Source organism: Filicampus tigris, chromosome 11, assembly GCF_054856515.1.
Source record: "Filicampus tigris isolate MCC_2025a chromosome 11, RoL_Ftig_1.0, whole genome shotgun sequence".
Lineage (NCBI taxonomy): Eukaryota > Metazoa > Chordata > Actinopteri > Syngnathiformes > Syngnathidae > Filicampus > Filicampus tigris.
The window spans coordinates 14,299,067-14,320,015 of record NC_141227.1 but is presented as its reverse complement, the minus strand read 5'-3'; the positions used below and the strand labels follow the sequence as shown (position 1 = coordinate 14,320,015).

The 20,949-nt window shown below is 41.5% G+C and overlaps 2 protein-coding genes across 3 annotated transcripts in view; one reads left to right on the top strand and one right to left on the bottom strand.

Moving 5' to 3' along the window:
• Positions 1-2,250: 2,250 nt before the first annotated feature.
• On the bottom strand, positions 2,251-8,703 carry gdf10a (growth differentiation factor 10a). 2 transcript variants are annotated; one of them, XM_086046058.1, is made up of 4 exons: positions 8,129-8,703; positions 4,478-5,331; positions 4,232-4,390; positions 2,251-4,141 (listed from the first exon to the last, which is right to left on the bottom strand). In XM_086046058.1, exons 1-4 carry the CDS (start codon positions 8,343-8,345, stop codon positions 3,950-3,952), a joined length of 1,422 nt encoding a protein of 473 aa, XP_085902184.1. In that variant the 5' UTR covers positions 8,346-8,703; the 3' UTR covers positions 2,251-3,949. The 2 variants fall into 2 exon arrangements, with proteins under 2 accessions (XP_085902184.1, XP_085902183.1); XM_086046057.1 differs by having other exon boundaries at positions 4,232-5,331.
• mapk8a (mitogen-activated protein kinase 8a) overlaps positions 8,219-20,949 on the top strand; it is a 78,353-nt gene continuing 65,622 nt past the window's right edge. Inside the window, exon 1 of the mRNA XM_086046054.1 lies at positions 8,219-8,330. The gene's annotated coding sequence lies outside the window, so the exon portion shown is untranslated. The remainder of the gene's footprint in view (positions 8,331-20,949) is intronic.

Below are 20,949 nucleotides of genomic sequence, written 5' to 3'. Positions count from 1 at the left end.
AAACTTGTCAACATGAAATAATGCGTTGAGTGTTTTTTTTAATACCTCTAAATCTTAGTTTTGGATTTGAACAATAAATAATTTATCTTAAAGAACCACCAACAGGAGGAACTGATTAAAATTCGTGACTCCATTCCTAACTAAAACTGCTTTCATTATGTCACAATATGGGTACTCCTGCACAAGTGGTCTAATGCAGATCTGATACAAGCTGTGAGTTCAAATATTGGCGCCGGGCTGCCTGTGTGGAGTTTGCATATTTTCTCTGTGCTTGTGTATGTTTTCATTGGATTCTCCATCTTTTGTCCACATACCCAAAACATGCATGTTAGGTTCATTGAAAATTCAAAATGGTCAATAGATCTAGATGCGTGTGTGAGTGGCTTTCTATATGTGCCCTGTGATTGGCTAGTGAGTTATCCGGACTGTCGGCCAAATTCAGCTGCAGTAGACTCCAGCTCAAGCCTATTTGTGTGTTTGTCTGTGAGGTCCTGCATCTACCACCAATTGCAAAAATAGAATAAAAGGTTTACATTAGGTTCACCCGTTGAGAGTTAAAAGGCAGAGGGGCTACACCAAAACTACTTAAAATATATTAGTTTCCTATTGTGTTTATTTATTTCTTTAGTTTTATAGTGCTGAAACGTGCTGCATTCTACTGTTGTTACCTTATTTTTTTCTCTGAGAGGAGAAAAAAAAAACCTCCTCTCAGGTTTTTTTCTCTGAAGGGGAGAAAAAAATTCTACAAACATCTCTCAGTATGACGCACTAACTGCAGCCACAATAATAAACACATTGTAAGCGTCTCTGGGAAATCAGTCAAAACATCACATTATCTTTGTAAATGTCGATTTTTACTGTCTAGCGCTTCATTGAAACCATTTTAGGTACTGCATGGCGTTTCTTACAATATGATGCCATAGTTGCAGCACAAATACTATTAACAAATGAACTGAAATCAGATGAAGCTGAAACCTGAAAACCTGTTTTCCAACCTGAGCAGTAGACCAGCTTCTGGAAACAATATCTTTACCGTTGTCGTTCATCTGCAAACTTGAATTAAATCCACGCAACCCCATAGTCATATATAAATAGTTTTTATTTCTTCCTCTTATCACAGCAAGCTTTGGACAAATGGACATAAATTGGTCCCTCTGTGGCAGGTAAATGAGGCATGAAGGAGGTCTGAAGTTGAAGGGAAAGCCAAATATTGTACTCCAGCCAGTTCAGAGTATGTTTTAATGTGAGATGTAAAACATAGAATGCACGCTTGGTTGGTCCTCAATGATTTGTTCTGCCCACAACTCCGGTAAGTTGATTAACCAGCCATGGAGTTCATTGCCCTTTTTGCGAAAATAGAATTGTTCACAGATGATTTTAATGCTGAAATTCAGTTAGACATTAAATGTTACCCACCACTGTCAGTGCAACTAGGGGAGAAAATCCCACACAGTACTCCAAAACAGTCCTGTTCTTTCAAGTGTGCTTGCCATATACTACCCCCCTTTTTATGGTTGTTTTAGGAATAGTGCAAATCCAAAAGTAGGTATTTTAATGTTATCCGGTAAATTATAACTGTAGACCGAGGTTTACACTATTAAGTGGTCAATCAGCTTCATCCTAATTTCTCTGAGCTAAGCAACCATGTGAGGAATTAACATTTCAGCCCAGACAGAAAATCCTCTGTGGTCCAACAATGGGTTTATTTCTTTTTTTGTTAATTGAGGAGTCATTTTTCGGGAAAACAAATATTTTCTTCTTGGTTTCTGGCTTGGCTAATTTCTTCTTGGCACATAGATATTGAGTTGTGAACACAGGTCCTTGCTGTGGTTTTGTCGACTGGAACTGACCACTGTAAGTACTCTCCTGTGACTCAGATTGTGGTTGACACTGGGTTCATGATGTAATAGTGAACTGTAGGTCCAGACTGTAAAAGGGTTCAGTCAGGAAACAAGTGGAAAAAAAGTGAACTTTCTAAGTTATGACTAAGTCATCTAAGTGGACTATTCAGATAGATTTGCGACGACTGTCATTGCTGTCATCTTTATAATTTAAACACAATTGAAACCCCCAAATCTCATCTTCAAGTTAACAGTTTAACCGGTTTAGATAATGGATGGATGGATAATCATCATCCATAGAGCTGTAGAGCTTACATTTCCTGTGAGGAACATTGCAAATTACATTAACACTTTAGTCCAGACACCTCAATGTTACAGTAGTACCACATTGCAATAATAAAAGTACCACTTTTAGATAAAATACACATTTTATTCCAGTACATTAAAATACATTGTCCATTTAAAATAGCACTGACACAATACTGTGTATAGTTTAATCTATACATTATAAAATGACACAAATCCAGATTTGCTTTGTTTTTCTTCCTCGGAAAATCAGTACTGATGCAGTGCCTTGGTATCACAAGTAAATACAGACAGAAGAGTGAATTTCTATGGTATTTATATGTATCTCTTCGATGTCGAGTCTTTTTACTGCCCAGTCTGATATTAAAAAACACAGTAAGACCTGCAACTCATATTAGACAATGTGACATACTGTACACGAGATTGTTGCAAAACATTTGACAAAGTGATACACAACAGAAACAAGTTTGCATTTGAGGTGGCAGAAGTTAATGTTGCTGGCAAAACACCGTTCGGATACGCACGCTTTCCGAGAGAGCTCTTGACTGCAGTAAACAGAATTGTCTGTCCCCAAGTGCTTACGACATGTCTTTTAGAGACAAAATGACCATCCACTGTCGGCGAAGGCAAACTTCAAAGCACTCTGTTGTTGCAAACAGATGTGCAGCTCCGTGCCAACTTTTGTACACCGACGGCAAAGGAACCGCCGTGTAATAATAGTTGAATAATCAAGACGCACCCTCTGTCATTTCATTGACAGTTTCAGACACGAAGACTCCCTCTTAAAAACACAGATTCTCAGGATTTTTTGCAGTCCTGCAGATAGTCCTTTGAGAACAACATCCTGCATTTAGTACTGGGGGGTGGTGGTAGTGGTGGTGGGGTTCCTGGGTTGGAAAGAGGAAGTGCTCCATGTTTTGAAGTTCAAGTGGCTGACGTCTTAATTAGCGCATGCCGGTTTCCTCCATCAACCATTAATCCACCACGGCCACATCAGTCACATTATTTGGTGGACAACAGACATTGGAGCCTTTGGTGGGGGGCAATAATAGGTCAAGAGGCTTGGGGAGGCTGGGGGGAGGGGAAGGTATCTTGGAGTGGAATCTTCCTGCCTTTGTAGTCACTTCTTTTTGAACAGTGGTGCCTTTTAGGTTTGTTTTGACAAAATGCCCCCTGCCCCCACAAACCCAGTATAGAGCAAAGAATAACACAGACAAAATTATTTTTTAAAATATATACTAGTGTTGGATTAAATTACTATTTTATACTACCTTTATAGACGCCTACCTTTGACCTTTTCATAATTTAAACACATATGTACAAAGTAACATCTAAAACAGTATCTTATAGCCTTTTTACTGGGAAAAAATAAAATATTCCTGCTTTTATCATAATACTTTAGATGAGAACGATTTCCAGTTGTTACAAATTCAATTTTTAGGATACACGGCACAATCTACTGCCTTTATCGCAAAGTGGTATCATAATGGATGCCTTGAAATAGGTGCAGCTGCACAAACTACACAAGCATAAATAGAGAAGTTGCTGTATAAGTTAACTGTATCACTATGACAAATTGATTCTTTCATGGAAATGTTGGCTTCACAAATGTAGAGACGAGAGAAAGAGCCTGCAGCTGCTGGACAGACAACATCGGAATAAGTGTTCTTCAGTCTGTCTTCCTGCACAAATATCGCCAAGCCAGAATGACTAAAAGTTATTGTTCATTCTCCATTTTTTCGTCTTTTTTTGTTTCACTCTACATCACTCCTGTGCTGTCCTTATCCCTCATTGTTATCATTTCACCTGCAGGAGCAGGTCTGGACAGACATATTGGGGTAAATCTTGAGCACCAGATCCTTGGATTCTTCTTGGTAAAGCACTGCCAGAGGACTCATCTTCTCCGGTACACAGCAAGGCTCCGGAACCCCGGAAATAATCCCGACAGCTCGGACTATGCTTTGGATTGTGGCGTGGTTTGAGGGCCTCACCACCTGGCAATAGTTAGAGCAGAGGTTAAGGTAGTGTGGCTCATATTGGACTAAATGAGACAAAGTAGGCTGATTCTGTGTATGTGCTCTTACCTTGGGCATTGGGAAACCACATGTGCCTGAGCAGTAGTAGGCGTCAAAGGCCTTGGGTGCTATGATCCACTCGCTCCAGCCGATGTCTGCGAAATCCACTCTGAGGTTCTTTCTGGAGCAGCTCTGGTGCCGAGTGTCTCCCCATTGCTTTCTTCTGGCCTTCCGCATGGTAGCATCATCAAAATACAAAACAGGTGAGCGGGAGTGATGACCACTTCCCTTGTTGGGCTTCCTTACATCCCTCACCTCATGTCTCTGCTCTTGCCTTCGACGATCCACCACTTGGGTGCGGCTAGATCTATCTGATGGTCTCTCTGTAGGTTCTTCTTGATCATGTCCTCCTCTGCCTTGCTTGCCCCCTTCCTCGTGGCTTTTCTTTCTCTTTTCCTGCTTCCCAGTCTTCAGTTTGGGTTTGATGGCCGGATACCATAAGCTCTCCCAAAGGTCGTCCTTCCTGTATCCATCAGTCTTGTAGTCAACTTCAGGTAGCTCATTGTTCTGTATGGAGTCTGGGAGAACAGTTGCTTCCCTCCTCACACGTCCTTTCAACTGTGGTGAGAAATTGGGCCCATACATGAGGTCCGGGGACTGCGAGGGCTCGCCACCCTCAGAGGACGGGTCATATCTCTGAAGACTTGGGTACACACTGTTAGGTTCTGCCAAGGCGAGGTCATCTGCGTAGACTAACAGGTAGGCCATGCCTGATTCCTCTGATTTCCTCAGGTACTGCTGCCCTAAGTCCAACTCCACTGACACTAGGTGATGACCCTTGTCCCTCGCCTCCTTTATGACCTGGGTCACGTCTTTCATCTGCCACACCCCTCTCCTGTGGGGGTGGAAGGTCACATTGCCTAGGAATGACCCGTTTGACCCAGAACTGACTCCCGACCCTAAGGAGACAGCGCGAAGGAGCAGGCTGGTGGGCGTAGTTGGCTGCGTGTTGGAGGACCGGCAGGATGCGCTCTTGAAGCGTTTACAGATCCACGCTTTTTGAGGAGGGAGCCGTCCTAGCAGGAAGTGGAATGTGGCTGACAGGATGAGCTCAGAGTCCTGGAGGCTTGTGAGGTTTAGATTGTACACTGTCCTGAGGTCAGATGGCACTGCAAAGACAATCCATCAATTAATACGCATATGTCAACACTTCACATCTTCCAACTTGGCCCAGTCACTTTTATAGAGCATACAACACTGCCAAAAGCTCCGTATGGATTCTATGATGGGTAATCCTTTCTTAGCAGGCCAACATTTCTATATATGACTAGAATTTTTACCCTACTCTTTCATTACTTAAAGAATTGTTGTCTCGCGTCTCTCTGTACAGGGTGTTCTCATTGACCATGGAATTTGACACCTTTTTCCACGCATTTGTACATATCGGTCACAATGCACCATATTCTATCACTAACCTGCATTAACGTGGAAGTCAGCCCTCTAAAAATCTTTGCATTAATATGTTCTATGTGCCTTCAGTAGTCTAAACATGGCATTCTGATTAATATTTTGCCTTTTTGGAATATGAGTTAAGTAGAAAAATCCACCTGTTTTTAGCCATCTCAGGGGGTGACAATTTTGTCACTTTTCTCGACTGAAAATGACATCACAGTTGCTGAGGGCTCAGGTAACAACCAATCACGGCTCACCTGTTTTCTGAAGCTGAGCCATGATTGGTCGTTATCTGAGCCTTGAGCAACTGTGATGTCATTTTCAGTCGACAGAAAGTGACAAAATGGCTGCCTCCTGAACTGTATAAAACCGTGTGTATTTAACTGCTTAACTCATATTCCATAAATGCAATATTAGATACTACATATTCTTGTAAAGAACATTTTTGAGTTGTCTTCCCTTTAACACAGTAGTTGAATAAGTACCAGTACATATTTGTAGGGGAAAAACACTTCTAGACCATACATATAAAACAATCAAATGAAAAACATGAAGAATAATGGTAACTGAGTGTGTGCCATGTGACATCATATTCTTATGCTGTTGCGCAAACTAATTCATTGATCACAGTTCAAAACCTCACAACAGCTTTCTAGGACCGTCCTAAACTAAGGATACCGTGTATTGTCGCTCTGTCAGTTGGTTGAGGCCCCAAGCTGGTGCTTCTTCTTTCATGAGTCGCCAAATGGCTTTCTCTTTTATTTGGCTCTTTTCTACTTATGTGAAAAGTAGCACAATACCTGTATATAATTCTCTGCAACTTGGCTTCAAAGGCATATTTTGAGAATTTATATAAAAACAAATAGTATCACACTAGAACATGTTGTTTTGCAACGTACAGGTTCTTCCATGTTTTTGTTTTAACATGGCCCAATCAGCCAATATTTGTTTCATACTTTCCATCATTCTTGAACGTTGGTTTTGGACAGGTTCACTGGGTTGGTGAAAAAAGTGTTTTTCATCAGTATGATGATAAAAATCTTTTCCAAAACAGGAATGGAATGGTGGCCTGCAACGGAACCTCATTTGAACTTTAATTTTCACTGTAAAAGTTGATAAAGTCATGTGAAAATACCGGAGAGATCTGTAAATCGATAACAAATTGTACTTCACACAATCTAAAGTGGTGCAATTAAACACGTTCCCTTGTTAAAGCCTGTGTTACATGAGCAGACTGAGTGGCTGGGACGTGCCTGCAGAAGCCGCCCTGTAAGAGGAACCAGACTCTGGGGGGATGTGGGTGGCAGGGGAGGAGGTTGAAGCGGGGAGCTCTCCAGATTCATGATGAACATTAACTTCAACAGCAGACTTATTGTTCATTGTGTAAGAGTTCAACGGAAGTATGGACTGACTCAGGAGATATACATTACCTCAGATTCAGCCTGCATATGGAAATGCTTACCTCAAGCTTCGCTCTAAGCCTTTTAATACAACCTGCACCCTGTGCCCATGCAGGCACCGCGACACAATCGACTGTTTTAACAGCTCTTTCATTGTTGTGAGAAGTCCCTCACATCTCTCCTTAGATTACACCAGGACATCGCAGTCAAAATATGCGCTTGTTATGTTACGCTATGTGAGAAGTACATGGGATATAAATGAGTTATAAAAACAGCATCAGAAGTGCTGTGACTAAGCTGCCCTCTTGGCTCCGTGACGTGGTGTCACACATGTCCTGGAGCCACAACACAAACACAGAATCCATGACAATGACACTCTGAGGCGCCACTCTGAGGTTTAACCAGACATGAAGTCGGGCATGGCTCGCAGGGTATCACAGGCCTTTTTTTTTTTCTGTGGGTAATGGATGGGACCCTCAGCAGAGGGGAGGCAGCTGCTGCACCGTCCCAGCATCATTTAAATACATTCTCAGACTGTTCCAAAACAATCACACCTATTTAGCGCGCCTGGCTGAGTCATGGAGCCCTGCTGAGAGCTTGTAACATACACTGCCCGGCCACAAAATTAGATACACTTAAACACGTTAATGAGCTATAATACAACATTAACTACAACAACAAAAAAACAGTTTTGAGAGGTATTTATAACAATATATTTGGTTATGTGTTTTTTTAAACAGTGGTTTGGAATGTCATTGCACCATTCTAATATTCTCTTTACCTAAATTCTCATTTTCAAGAGAATTATTATAAACATATATGAAACTCCCAATATGATGTACTACTTCGCAACTGGAATCAACAGCCACAATAATAAATACACTGTACTGTTACATTATTCTGCTCTTGTTTTGGGTCCAATTATGTTTTGTTAGGGAAGTGGCGACATGGTGTCGTTAGCACATCTACCTCACAGTTCTGTAGTTAGAAGTTTGAATCCGGGCTCTGGTCTTCTTGGCATGCAATTATTTATTACAAATGATGTAATTTTATTCATGTATTAATTAATTCATTTTTTAAAAGGATGTCCTAATATTCGTTGCATTTCACTCACCTCGGCGTGCCCTGAAGCTCCTGGCCGTGTTTCCCTCTTTGAGGCGCTGTTCCCTGTTGCATCTCTCGTGTAGTTTGGACATGTGTTGGAGGAGCACGTCCTGGTCCAGTTCACCTGAGGAGGGCGGCCGAGGGAAGCTTGCTCCCTGCGCTATCCGAACCGACGCCACACCGACGAAACACTTCAACACTAGCAGGGGCAGGTGCGTGGAGAACATCGTCGTACCTGCCGTTAAATAACGCTGCAATTATTAGAGGTGTGTTGGTGGGGGCTTCAAGAAAGAGTGATGTCGTGAATGGGGACGAAAAAAAAAGTTTAAAAAAAAGTCAACTCCAGTGGTGCGTCAAGACAAAATGGTGCGTTAAAGTTCCACGCTGTCCTCTCACGTGCTCGTCGTTGCTCAATGAGCCTCCATGTGCACGCCGAATGTGCGAAACTGGTCCAACAGTTCTCGCAGCTACTTTTATTTCCACGTATGTGTGCGTGTGTGTGTGTGTGCGTGACTATGTATGCGTGAGTGTGTGAGGTTTGTCGAGCTGCTGACGTACACTCCAGTGGGGCCAAAGAGCTCTCTGTTAAGCCCTGTGCAACCAGCAGTGGAGGTCATGATGCTGACACCCCGCCCCTCTTTCTCCTCTTTTTCACATCATGATGATGTGTTCTCAGTGTACTGGTGTAGCTATGGTACTATGACACATCATATAGCGTCCCACAGCACAATTTGCACTCATTTGTTTAGCAGTGGTCAAACAAAGCCACTTGTGAACCTTTTTTATATTTGGCAATTCCAACCCAACATTTCCAGCTCGCTTAACATTTCCAGTAAGAACTTCTGATTGTCTGTAGTCACACATAATTAGCATTGAAACACCTACAATAATAGTGGCACTCACCCCCCAAGGGCTATTGTTCCTAACAGTCATCATTTGGTGTGAATTTGCGGTTTATTGTGTAAGACTGTGGTGAGATTACACTCTTAAAGGGTAATTTCTGTACATCTGTCAATGGTAAACATTTGCGGTTATGTTATTGCATCCTTTTAAAGTAACCATAGTTTAGTCCAATTTTTTTTTTTTTTTTTTTAAAGTTAAAAGATATTTTCATTTTCTGTGAGTGTCCGCAATGTCTGGAAGATTATAACGACAATGCTCGTTTTGTGAAAGTGGTGGTCTCCAGCAGAGAGGCTATAACAAGCTGGGCCTCTCGGGTCACTCTCCGTCACCACCACACATGCAGTACGCATACGCACGCACGCACACACCCCACATACACTCACACACACGCAAAGTAGCACTTTTCTGGCCCCCAAGTATGTGAATGTGTTCGTTTGTGAGACACTGGAGTTATGGTTGTAGTGTGACAGGAACCCAAACACCATGGATGCTGCCTCCCTCCATCAATGATTGATGACTACTGGTGGTTTCTTCAACTTGAATAATATACTGCCACCCTCTCAAACTTAAACTTGAATTTTTAGGCGTTTATTTAGAAGTAGCATGCCGGAATAGCAATGCAACGAAATTGCAGAAAAAACAATAGCACTCATTTGTTATGAGCCAAATGAAAAAATAACACAAAGAAAGCATCAAAAGGAAGAAGCCTCAGGCTCCTGCGTCTTGCAGCCCTCATAGTTCTGTCGTGGCAAACTACAGCTACCACTACTTCTTTGAGAGTCTTCCAGACTTAAGATCAAGCACTATAATGACACCATTATTATTGTTTGACCTCTAAGCCTGAATATGTAGGGCGGTCCAAGATTAACGCTGGTCTTTATCTACTTAAGATGATTGCTCTCGGCATCAGGACTGTGTGGAAAGCAGCTGACACAAGCGCCATCAAGATAAAAGCAGGAGTTCTTCATTTAGTCTCAAACACTAGCATGCAATGCACAAAATGAGATTAGATTAATTGTGGATCATTTTCAATGTTGGAAACTTTCCATGGTATTAATGTGGTTAAAAAAATAAATCAATTAAATTTAACAATGTGTGCACAGCACACTTATTTAGGCTACCGCAGGACCTTTGAGGCCAAAACCACTGGAATGTGTAAATTTAAACACACATACTTACATCTTATGTTTAGTGAAATCTTCTTTTTAATGTGCTATTAAAAACTAACAGTAAGCAGTAGTAAAAAAAGTACAAATGTCATTGAAAGTTTTTTCAATACAGTGGAAAGTGTCCAATTTAGCTGAATATTTCCGGTATTCTCCAACTTTTAGGCTTCTTTGCAGTCATTAAGTCAAGGTAATTTAATTTAAATGCTATTTACAGTATGGACAAAACTATTTAGGCATAACTCTTTCTTATTCAACTACAGCGTTGGTGCTGACCACAATATATTGCAGCTAAACATTTTTTTAAAAAAATCACTATTAATCCAAAGCATCAACTGGGTTCCACCGGTGGGAAATATTAATTGGTCAATCAGGGGTTTGGTTTTGAGTCACCCCTTATTCCCACTTTGGCCCGCACAACTACCGACAAGGCCGAATGGGACTGTAGTGTTGCACAGTGTGCGGGGCTGTCCAAAAGGTTTGCGTGGCTGTCAGCCGGCAACTAGTTTTGTTTGGGTTTGTAGTTTTGATCGTACATGAACAGCATCGCAACTTCGTAGATGTAATGGATAATCAATGATTACTATTAATACGTCATCTCAACCACTTAAAACACTTTGGGCAATTGTATGAGTCCAACCTTGTGTTAACAGTTTGAGGAAGCCACTTGTCTGTTCCAGCATGACTATGACGCAGTGCACAAAGGCATGCTTGGATTTGATGTGGACGAACCTGTGTAGAACCCTGACCTCAATCTCGCACATTTGGGATGAACTATAGTACAACGATTGTGAGCCACGCTCACAAATGTTCTGCTGGGTAGTTGCATGAAAATTCCACCCCCACACACTAAATCTTCCCAGAAGAGATTAGATCATTCATACCTGTCAATTTATACGTTTTCCTCCTATTTTATACATTTTTGGATCATTTCAAATTGTCGTCGCCGTAACAACAATTTTTGTTTGGGGAATTGTTTTTTAAGAACTCCGTTTTTTTTATTTACCGATCTCGTCTTGCCCATTTCGGCCCTAACCCGGAGCGTCCGTTAGAGATTCCGACTGCAAATTTCGGTTGACCTTCACGAGCAAAGCGCCCCCCCCCCCCACACGCCCCCCATTGAGCGAAAAACACTGTGTAAGATTCTATATAGAAATGCACATTCCGTTTCCCCCAACTCTCCCGCTGAACGATAAATACTTTGTAAGATTATATATAGATACTGTGTAAGATTATATACAGAAATGTACGGGCGATTTACAATTTTTGTAGGATTCAGCAAAGCCCGGGGTTGACGGATATGGATCATTCCTTCTATTTTCACATCATCTGGGTTGCTGATCGACTAATGCAGGACCAGACACGAGGCTTAGACAGAACATAATCCGTCATTTTGATGATGACATGTGATGTGGACCACTAAATCCAGCATTTATGGGATGATTCATGCATCAATTCAGCAGTGAAGTGTGAGTCCGGTTGTATCCGACCACTCAGACTATGTTTCTGGACCGTGGTGTGTTACAGCTTGTTCAACACGGAGGTTGTAGGGCCGTCCAAGTCAAACAGGACTTGCTTTCTGCTCTCTGCAGGGGTGTGGAGGTGCATGAGGAATTAACATGCCTGGTTCTGGAAATTCTCTTGCTTTAACACCTATGTATTGCAATGAGTGAGGCATGTCAAGAGGTCAGCATCAGTGTTTGTGTGTGGGCTCGCGGGAATTGGAGCAGGTTACAAAAAGAGCCATCTTTTCATCACTGTCTTGTACCAACTAAATAGAATAGGGCAGTGTAAATTGGGAGGATGGGCTCGCTGGGCAATGTCTTGAGTGCACCAATATAAAGAAGTGGTAGTTTGAGCTAATTGTTGGCATGTGGTGTAACGTATGCTCCAGCATGTGTACAAGAATTTACCCTGGACATAACCTCAGCCAAAACAACAGGTTGCATTTGAACACATAGGTGTCTCTGGACTGGAAGCACCAATGACTAGCTTAAAGCAGGGTTCACCACCGTGGTGCCCTCAGGTACAAGGTCTTCCCCAAAGACCACCTAAATAGCCCGTGGAGTTGTTCTGAAAATAGGTCACCAGTGATGAGACATTGTGATTTTCATTGTGAGGAATGTTGTTGAAGTGATCATTTGATCATGTAAACACTGGCAGAGAAGAATAGAAGAAGTAGAATAGAGGTGTTGCATATATTTATTATTTTATATACGTAATAAAGTATTAACATGGTCAGTGTATAAAAATAATGAATAACCATCCATTATCCAATCCACTTATCCTCACAATTGTCGTGGGCGTGCTGGTGCTTATCCCAACAGTCGCCGGAGCACACCCTGAATTGGTTGCCAGCCAATCGCAGGGCACACAGAGACAAACAAATACAAACAAATACTCGCACTCACACTTAGGGGTAATTTAGAGTGTCCAATTAACCTACCAAGCGTTTTTGGAATGTGGGGGGAAACCGGAGTACCCGGAGAAAACCCATGTAGGCACGGGGAGAACATGCAAACTTCATACAGAAATGCCAGGGCCAGATTCAAACTCACGATCTCTGCACTGTGAGGCAGATGTGCTAACTAGTCGACTACTGTGCCGCCGAATAATGAATAGCACTAATTATTATTAATAATGATAAAACATGTGAATAATATAAATAATCTATGATTGAATAAAGAGTTTTGAGCAGATTTGTTTTGTCAGTAGTGTGTCTCAAACTGGTAGCCCTTCATTAATCAAGAAATAGGTCGCAGCTTAAAAAAAGTTTGGTGACTCCTGGTTTAAGGGCTGTTTGGGGGCATTACGGGTCCTTTTTGAAGGCAACTTGAATTATTTACAATGTGGATTCCTTTGCTTTTGTGCTATTGGGACGTTCACCCCATTACAGTTACAGCATTCAATAACTTTAAGAGGAGCGTTTCGCAAAGAAGGGCGTGCAGCCCGCTGGTGGGTGGTCTGCGAGAAACCAAGAGGTCTGTGAAAAACTTTGAATTTTGTAGTTCAAACATCAAAATACTGTAGACTGCAGGCACATGTCATGTTAGTGTCAAAAGAAAGTAAACATGTAACTTGATAATAGTAAGGCAATAATACAACAAGGCCGCTTTGGACGCTATCGGCTCATTTTTTCATGTCTGTCTAATAACAGACACGAGCAAGAAACCACAATAAATCTACAAGGGAGATGAGTGGTCTTGACGTGGTCATTTTGGAGTTCTGTATTCTACATATTTAAGTTCCACACTGACTTACGAGATACAATATATTATTTAAGTTTTGAGTGGAGTTGGAGGAGTGGGCAAGCCTTTTGCTTTTGTGTACATGGAGACTAGGCATCCTTTTTGTTGTTGGAGTGGTGGCCATTGGGAGTGTAGTGATTCACATAGCTGACCATTTTGCAGTACTGTAGATGTCATGGAATGGATTCCCAGTCAATGCTCTCTTCACAAGAACGGTGGTTGGCACATGTCTAGTCCAGCGTGTAGTCATCCTTTTGTCTTCAGGGAGCTGGGTGGAAAATGGATGATTAGTGGTTCTGGATCCTGAAAAAGTTCATGAAATACTGCTTTAGTGGATTATGTACTGCACATATGACAGTCTTTGATCCTGTGGTTTTGGGAGAAGAAATTTGAGGACTTCTTTGAATTTATGGCCAAATGTTGTGTTTTCGGTCCATGTGGGGTGTATTGCAGCAACACTTGACAGATATATTTTTTATGACTTCAGGGTTTTGTGCATGCACTTTTATAGAAATGGTCAATTTATGTGATATATTGCTGACTTTTTCCAAATGATTTCCTATGACATTCTCTAGCCAGTAATGCATATCACAAAGCCTGCAACCAAATGCAAAGCCCTGGTAAATTATTAACATTTACAACTGAAGATTTATGTTTTTTTTTTTTTTTTTTTTAGTCAGTTAGGAAAAGCGTTTTAAGGTAATGAAAGACCAGGAAGCCATCCATGTGGCTGTCATCCCCTCATCTTTATACATGTGTACGTGAAAAGGGCCAAAATGTGTTTGCATGTGTGGGTGTGTGACTATGGAGACTGTAGTTTTCGTGGTGGCGGTGGGGTAACTTTGTGACCCATTCACATGCTTAATAAAACATTCATAGAAGTAGTGGAATGTTATGGTTTGTGTGTGTCTATGTGCATGCATCCATGTGTGCTTAGCAGGAGAATGTGTGCGTGTCTGTTCTGACTGATGTTGGGCCTCCTGCAGTGACCCCACGGAGTGCACCATTCTGTTAGCAAACAAAGGGCCGGCTGTTCCCCCCCACATCAACCGTGGACTGATCCAACGCCGCCGACCGCTAGCTGCTGAGCTAACCAAATATTTCTCTTCCTGCTCTGAATTTGTCTCAATAAATAGGTTTGTGTTTTGGGGTTTTCTTTCTCCTTTGGCTCTTTCAACTGAGCGCTCCCGAACACTCAGGTGGCCCCCTAATCTCAGGCCTTACGGTGCTGGATGTGGCGCCTTTTTGAACTGGGACGAGAGCCGCGACATCCTGACTTTTTGTGTGGAATAACATCCCAGAGTAAACTCTCTGTGGGAGTATTATTTCATCTTTCATTGACACTTAACCAATTCCAATTCAGTTTGCTTCACGTGCGCTTTCAAGGCTTGTGGAAAAATATAGCGAGATGCATTGTGCTTTGTCAGGGATAGTTTTTTTTTTTAACATCACTAAAATCACAAGGCAGACAGACTGATTTGTGATGAAGAAAAATAAATACAAATTGCTGCAATGATGACCATTCGTTCTATACATCATTATGCAATGCTTCTTATTAAGAGGTATTTCTAATATTTTGGCAGCCTTATCTAGCTAAATTTTGGGGAAAACATAAAAAACATCACAGTATTATACAGTTCAATCAAATCGTACACCATCTAGAATTTGAAACGGATTGTTTAATTAATACATCCATTGTAGATGAATTTAATACATACAGTCTCAAACAAAACACCTTTTGTATGTGATTAGCTTGTGCTGGTGTACACATTGACTTTATAATTAGTGACACTCATGAGCAGTTTTGGGGGACTGGTACATTGCTTTGTGGTACCTCAGCCTTGAGTGCATTGGTGATGCAGAAGGAGGCTCCCTATGCTGGTTGGGACTCAGACTCGGAATCATTCTTCATCACTTACCCACAGGTGCCCCAGTAATGTAAACGCATAGTTTTTGTGCTTTTTCCAGCCCGGCTGTTAGTGGAAAAGTCTTACACAATCCGTTGTAGGGAGATGGTGGACGTTTTATTTGTTTAGATTTGGAAGCATTTTGCCCCATTGTAAATGATGTCAATGGAAATAATCCATGCCAGGGTCAAACTGTGGCCAACATAAAAACATTATTTCTGTACAGGAAAATGTAAGTAAAAAAAACAAAACATTTTAACATTCCTAAGTCATAGAATACAATAATGTGAATAATGTGAACATGATAAATATTAAAACAATAAAACACGTGGTGCTAAATTTTCGTAAACAATGTAATTCCTGTGGAAGGTTGGACCTACTCCTTGGTAAGCGCAGGCTGGCTGATCTGAGTGAAGGAAGTCTGCGCCACTGTGGGAGTGACAGTGATCAACTTCGATATGGCCAATCAATGTCCTCTCATTCCATTTAAATGTGGTGCACCAGTCATGCACTGACAGGTTCGATTAGGATGAAGTGGGTGCATCTGGCTCGTAAACATCTTAACTGGGAAATGGGCACATGGAGACTGTCTCTTCATGGCTGTGCCACTCAGTGGGAGCAAATTACAAAAGTGATGGCGGAGGCGATCCTATTGTTTAAACATTCTTAACTATCATGCAATTGTAAAAAACAATTTCACCACTATCGATTTAGTATATTTGATATCAAGTATAAATAAATCTTTAACTTCCTGCATATATTCTGCTCACCTTGCTTTCTTTGAACACCCTTTGTTGAGATTAAGATCATTTGGAATTCGGTGTTGCAAAATAGTGAAAAAAAGAAAAAAAAAGAAGCCTATGTAAAACCAGTTGATGCTCATTGAATTGAGATGTGCTTTATGCTGATGTCTTGCATGATGTCATAATCAAAGTCTTCACTTTTGCCTCACTTCAGAGGACTATTTTTCTTCCGAAATTCATCAAATTCCAAAATGTCCCAACTAAGGTGTGTTTGGATTTAACTGTTCCACTGTATATAGAAGTCATACGGTCCAGTCTTGTGTGGTGAACAGCAACAACGAGCCCACTAACCAAGCGCGTAGTGTTTACAGGCGGTGCGGAGCCTTGCAGGGCGAGTGTGATGTGAGCAATGACTTCTGGTGTTATGTTTACTCTGACGCCCGTGATATTCATTACAGGCTGAGCTGTGTGCTGCCACTTCCTGAACATGTCCCATAGGCCCTGTGACCTTCCCTTACGCGGGCTGCCCTTAAACCCCATTGGGCTGGGGCCAGGTTGGAGGAAATTACACTGCGAGATTGATCGGCTAAATCCTTTAAATTATGCGGCTTTCACAATGTGGTTTGTGCCTTTGGTGGTTGTCAAACAACATTATAAAAGGGTCAACGCGCTTGACAAACCGACCCTTGTTTTATTGTTATGATTAATGTGAAGCCTGAGGGGGTTTTTTTTTGGTGAGAGGGAATTGCTGAGGTTTCGCAATATTGATAGAAAATACAAAACTCACAAGGGAGTCAGTTGGAGTAATTTAACTATAAAACAATATCAAAGCAAAATTATTTGACACTTCCTTCACACTTCATTTTTCCTTTATTTTGCATGCGCACGTCTGACAAGGGAGAAACATGTAATTTTTCCAGTGGGATGTGCTATATCTGCCTTGTTTTACTAGAATGTGATATACCCACCCACAGTCAGTATAATATCCTGCTGAGATTTTCATGAGGTTTGTTTCTGTTGGGCCAAGCCATACGGAATGGCCGCAAGGCTCATTAAAGAAATCTTATCACTATGCTCTGATGAGAAAGCAGATATGTTATAGGAATTGGGAATATGATGGGAGGTTCTGAAATCCTACATCTTGAAGGATCTGTCAAATTGACCATTCGCTCTAATTTGCTTCTGTCTCTGTCATTTAGAGAGGCAGTGAGTGAATCCAGTCTTCGAGCAAAGTCATAATTGCAATATCTATTTTCCCTGTTTAGTGGGGGGGTTCGGCCCTCCTGTCGTTCCTCTACCTCTAATTGGACATGACCATTGCCATGGTGAAGTCATAGTTGTGGGCTTCAGTGGGTAAAAAGCATGCGAGTGACTGAGTGACTGGTAACTGAATTTCAGGAAATTAGAGATTGAAAAGAAACATTTTTCAATATTTCCAAGTCTTGTTGAATCAGTTTGATATTTCTTGATTCTGGCAATCGCTGACACAAAAGCAAACATTTCCATCCACGGAGTTTAAATGGGATCTGTTTTCTCTGGCAGAGTCGCCTACAGAGTAAACGTACAGTATGAAAGATTGGCGGTGTCCATTGTCGACCTGAAGAAAAGGTTGCGGTAAAGGCCAGAGCAGCGACCGCTCCTACTGAATGGCCTTTGTTGAATACTTCCTGAGGGGGAAGAATAGTCCTTAAAGTAGCTCAGCCTTTCAGAAATAGGGGTACAGTGTCCGTTCGCAGTGCAGTATGTGTTTATAACTATTACTGTTATTTGTACTAGGGCTGTGCATGAATCGATGGTGACTCAAAATTAGTTGTGAATTTCCCATTGAAAACGAACGCCGAATCTGAATTTTTGCATTGAGTCAGAATGGGTCACAGCACTTTGTTATCAGAGAGTAATGTTGGGATGGCACTCACAATGTGTCGTAAGCATATGTGGAGAGCATAAAGATTAAGCTATGTCATTTCAAACTAAAAAGGAAAACCTTTCCGTTGGTTGATACGTTGTGTCAACGCGCTGGTCTAGTCTACACCCTGATAATTGGGAATCATATATTTCATTTGTTGGACTATGATGTGAAAAGTGCAAGTTGTGAATCGATTTGAATACCGTTTGCTGCAATGATAACTAAAAATCATTGGACGTCGACGATCACAATGCATCCCAACAAAAATTGTTGTTTGAGCCTAACACGACTTACTCTATTACTGTACCACTATAAGGAATATGATAAATTTGAAAACACAGACTTGACCTCATGCTTGGCAGCTATATGGGAGTAACAATATGTTGTCCAAATGATGTGATTCCATTGGAACTGCAAATAAGCGAAGTTGCTGGATGCTGAACCTAAAAACTCTTGGGGGCAATAACCTGATGCCATCACTCTTTTTTTTCGGAGGACTGCCCTGGAAAAAGTCATTTGGATCAATTAAACGATCATTAAAGGAGCATGTGTAAGTGTCAGCGGCACTTATGATCTCATCAACACATCTTTGTTAACGGCGTGGGCCCACGTTCGGGAGATAAAGTTGTCAGGGCCCTACAGATTGGGTGGTGAAAGTGTCAGGGGTGAGACATGTGGCACACACCAGAGGATGTCTGCTCACACCCAGACGCCTCATGTGCTATACAGAGCTGATTGTTCCACAGCCACGAGGCCTTCAGATGGAACTCCAAAAGCCTTGTGTGGTGAATCCTGGCCCCACAGAGGATCCGCAACCCCGGGGTAGCTAATGCTGAATGACAGGCAGACGCTGATCAAAGCGGCTTCTGGAAGCTCTCCTGTCAACATTTGGAAGGGGGCAGAGTGGGGTTGATAAGTGGAGAGACAAGAGCAGTATGCCCGGTCTGGACCTCGGCCAGGGATCAAGGATCAGACAGCATGACTGGACTTTATTAGCTTCAGCGCAGACAATACACTCACCACAGTGGACCTCTGCAATTGGCAGATTATCTCATCTCTCTTTATATGCGAGTGACACAGAGCCACAGCCCACCGGGACGCTGGAGTCGGGAGGTGATTAGATGCTTAGGTAATAGATGTTTGAGTCTGACTCAAAGATCGAAATAAATCTCCACTTTGAATTCACTTGTCAATGAAATAGGGCATTTTCCCCACACGACTTGAATCAGAAAGTGATCAACAATCAGACCTAATTTGAGCACCTTTGCTATGAAAGTCAGCAAAGGCCGGATTCCAAGATGTCTCTGACAGATTATCCTGAGCCATTAGCCTGTGGTATAGGGTGTGTTAAGTGGATTTTCTCCTGCCAGATTTGCTGAGAAAACAGAAAACAAAAAATCAGAAAAGATCTGTGCCATGTGACTCTGTGATTGTGAAATTAAATGGAACGATAGACAATTAAGCGACATGTAGCGTGTGCCGGAGCAACTGGTTGTGTAAGTGTTTGTATGAGAAAATTATTCACCACACTAAAAATGAGAAGCAGAATTTGCAACCGCAATATCAGATAAGCTAACAGTTAGCTAAACTTCTTGGTTTTTTTTGCCGTTACTTCTTATTCTTTGTGTTTTCATACTACAACAGACATTGTTATGCGTGTATTGTGCTATATTGCTCACACACTAAGAGCAGTAAGCACACATGGTTCTTTTTTTCCTTGTCATGTGTCGGATCTTTCACACTGAAAATTTTGGTTAAGATGTTAAGCGCATCCACTGTGAACCAGGAAGCTGCAGACAAAACGGCGGATAATACGATGCTTGACTTCACTTCACATATTTGTGTATGTCAACAGATCAAGTGTGAGTTGTGAAAATGTTTGAATAATATTCTGTAACAGACTTTAACAGCATTGGGCATGTAAAATATTAGGCTTATCCTGTAAATCTGTTCACACATCACACTGAGGAGCCCCAACTCCCTTTTGGGCCTAATAATCAACCACCAGTGACATAAATCACATGTACATGAAGTGTGACGTCTCTTTGTTAAGGTAAGGTTAGAGTAATGTAGTCCCTCTCTGTAAGAGTAAGACTAAGGGTATGTTGACACTACAACTGAAATTAAAGTGACAAAGGCACTTTGGAGCCTAAAGTTTTTGCCAAAGTCAAGCGTTTGAAAATGAGACCATGATGGTTTCCAAATAAACACTGACACGACAGTTAAGGCATGCATATAGCAACTGCCATGTTCATGTTACCCTTAATTAGTTTCTTCACCTTTGTCTAGAAAAGTGGATATTTACAGCAACCAACGGAGTTGCTTTACTTACTTTATGACGAATTTCAAACTCTATACTGTGTATCTGTGAAGGCTGTTCAAAATTGGGAAACACAGCAGTTGTTGCACATGTGCCAACTATTAGTCTGCCATGCATATTTCAGCCATTTTAGTGGGTTAGTATGAACATAGATTACTGTTTCAGAGAAGTCATCTTTTCTTAAAACTCATCATAAATGCAAAAGACATTTCTCTAAGTTGTTACCTTGTAAATGGTAAATCACCAGAAAACCAAGTGAAATAATGCCCTCTGATGTACTTCAAAAAAGGATCTCAAAGCCAATTCCTGAGCGAGGTTTGACTTTGCCTTAAACATGAAGTGAAATGAACACATCATCATATATCCAGAGAACATAGAGTATTTTTCTCCCTTGTTAGCCATGCTGAGCGAAGCCAAGAAAAACGACATGCTGCCTTTCCCCATACATAGTAGAGGAAATGAAAAAGAAGAAAAACGAAGCAAAAAAAAGTCCAATAGCAAGTCAGGTTTAATCAGGTTTGCAGTTCTGACCTCCTTGAAAAGTTTGAAACGTATTACAGGATTTGTTAAGGCAGGACAACACTGGTCTTCACCTCACACACTGATCAAAACACACGATGAGGGCCAAGATGCTGCAG

Coding starts and splice junctions, on each gene's coding strand:
- gdf10a (XM_086046057.1), bottom strand. CDS start 8,345: ATGTTCTCCACGCACCTGCCCCTGCTAGTGTTGAAGTGTTTCGTCGGT. Junction 5,332..8,128: donor GAGCTTCAGGGCACGCCGAG/GTGAGTGAAATG, acceptor TTGTCTTTGCAG/TGCCATCTGACCTCAGGACA. Junction 4,142..4,231: donor GTGGTTTCCCAATGCCCAAG/GTAAGAGCACAT, acceptor AACTATTGCCAG/GTGGTGAGGCCCTCAAACCA.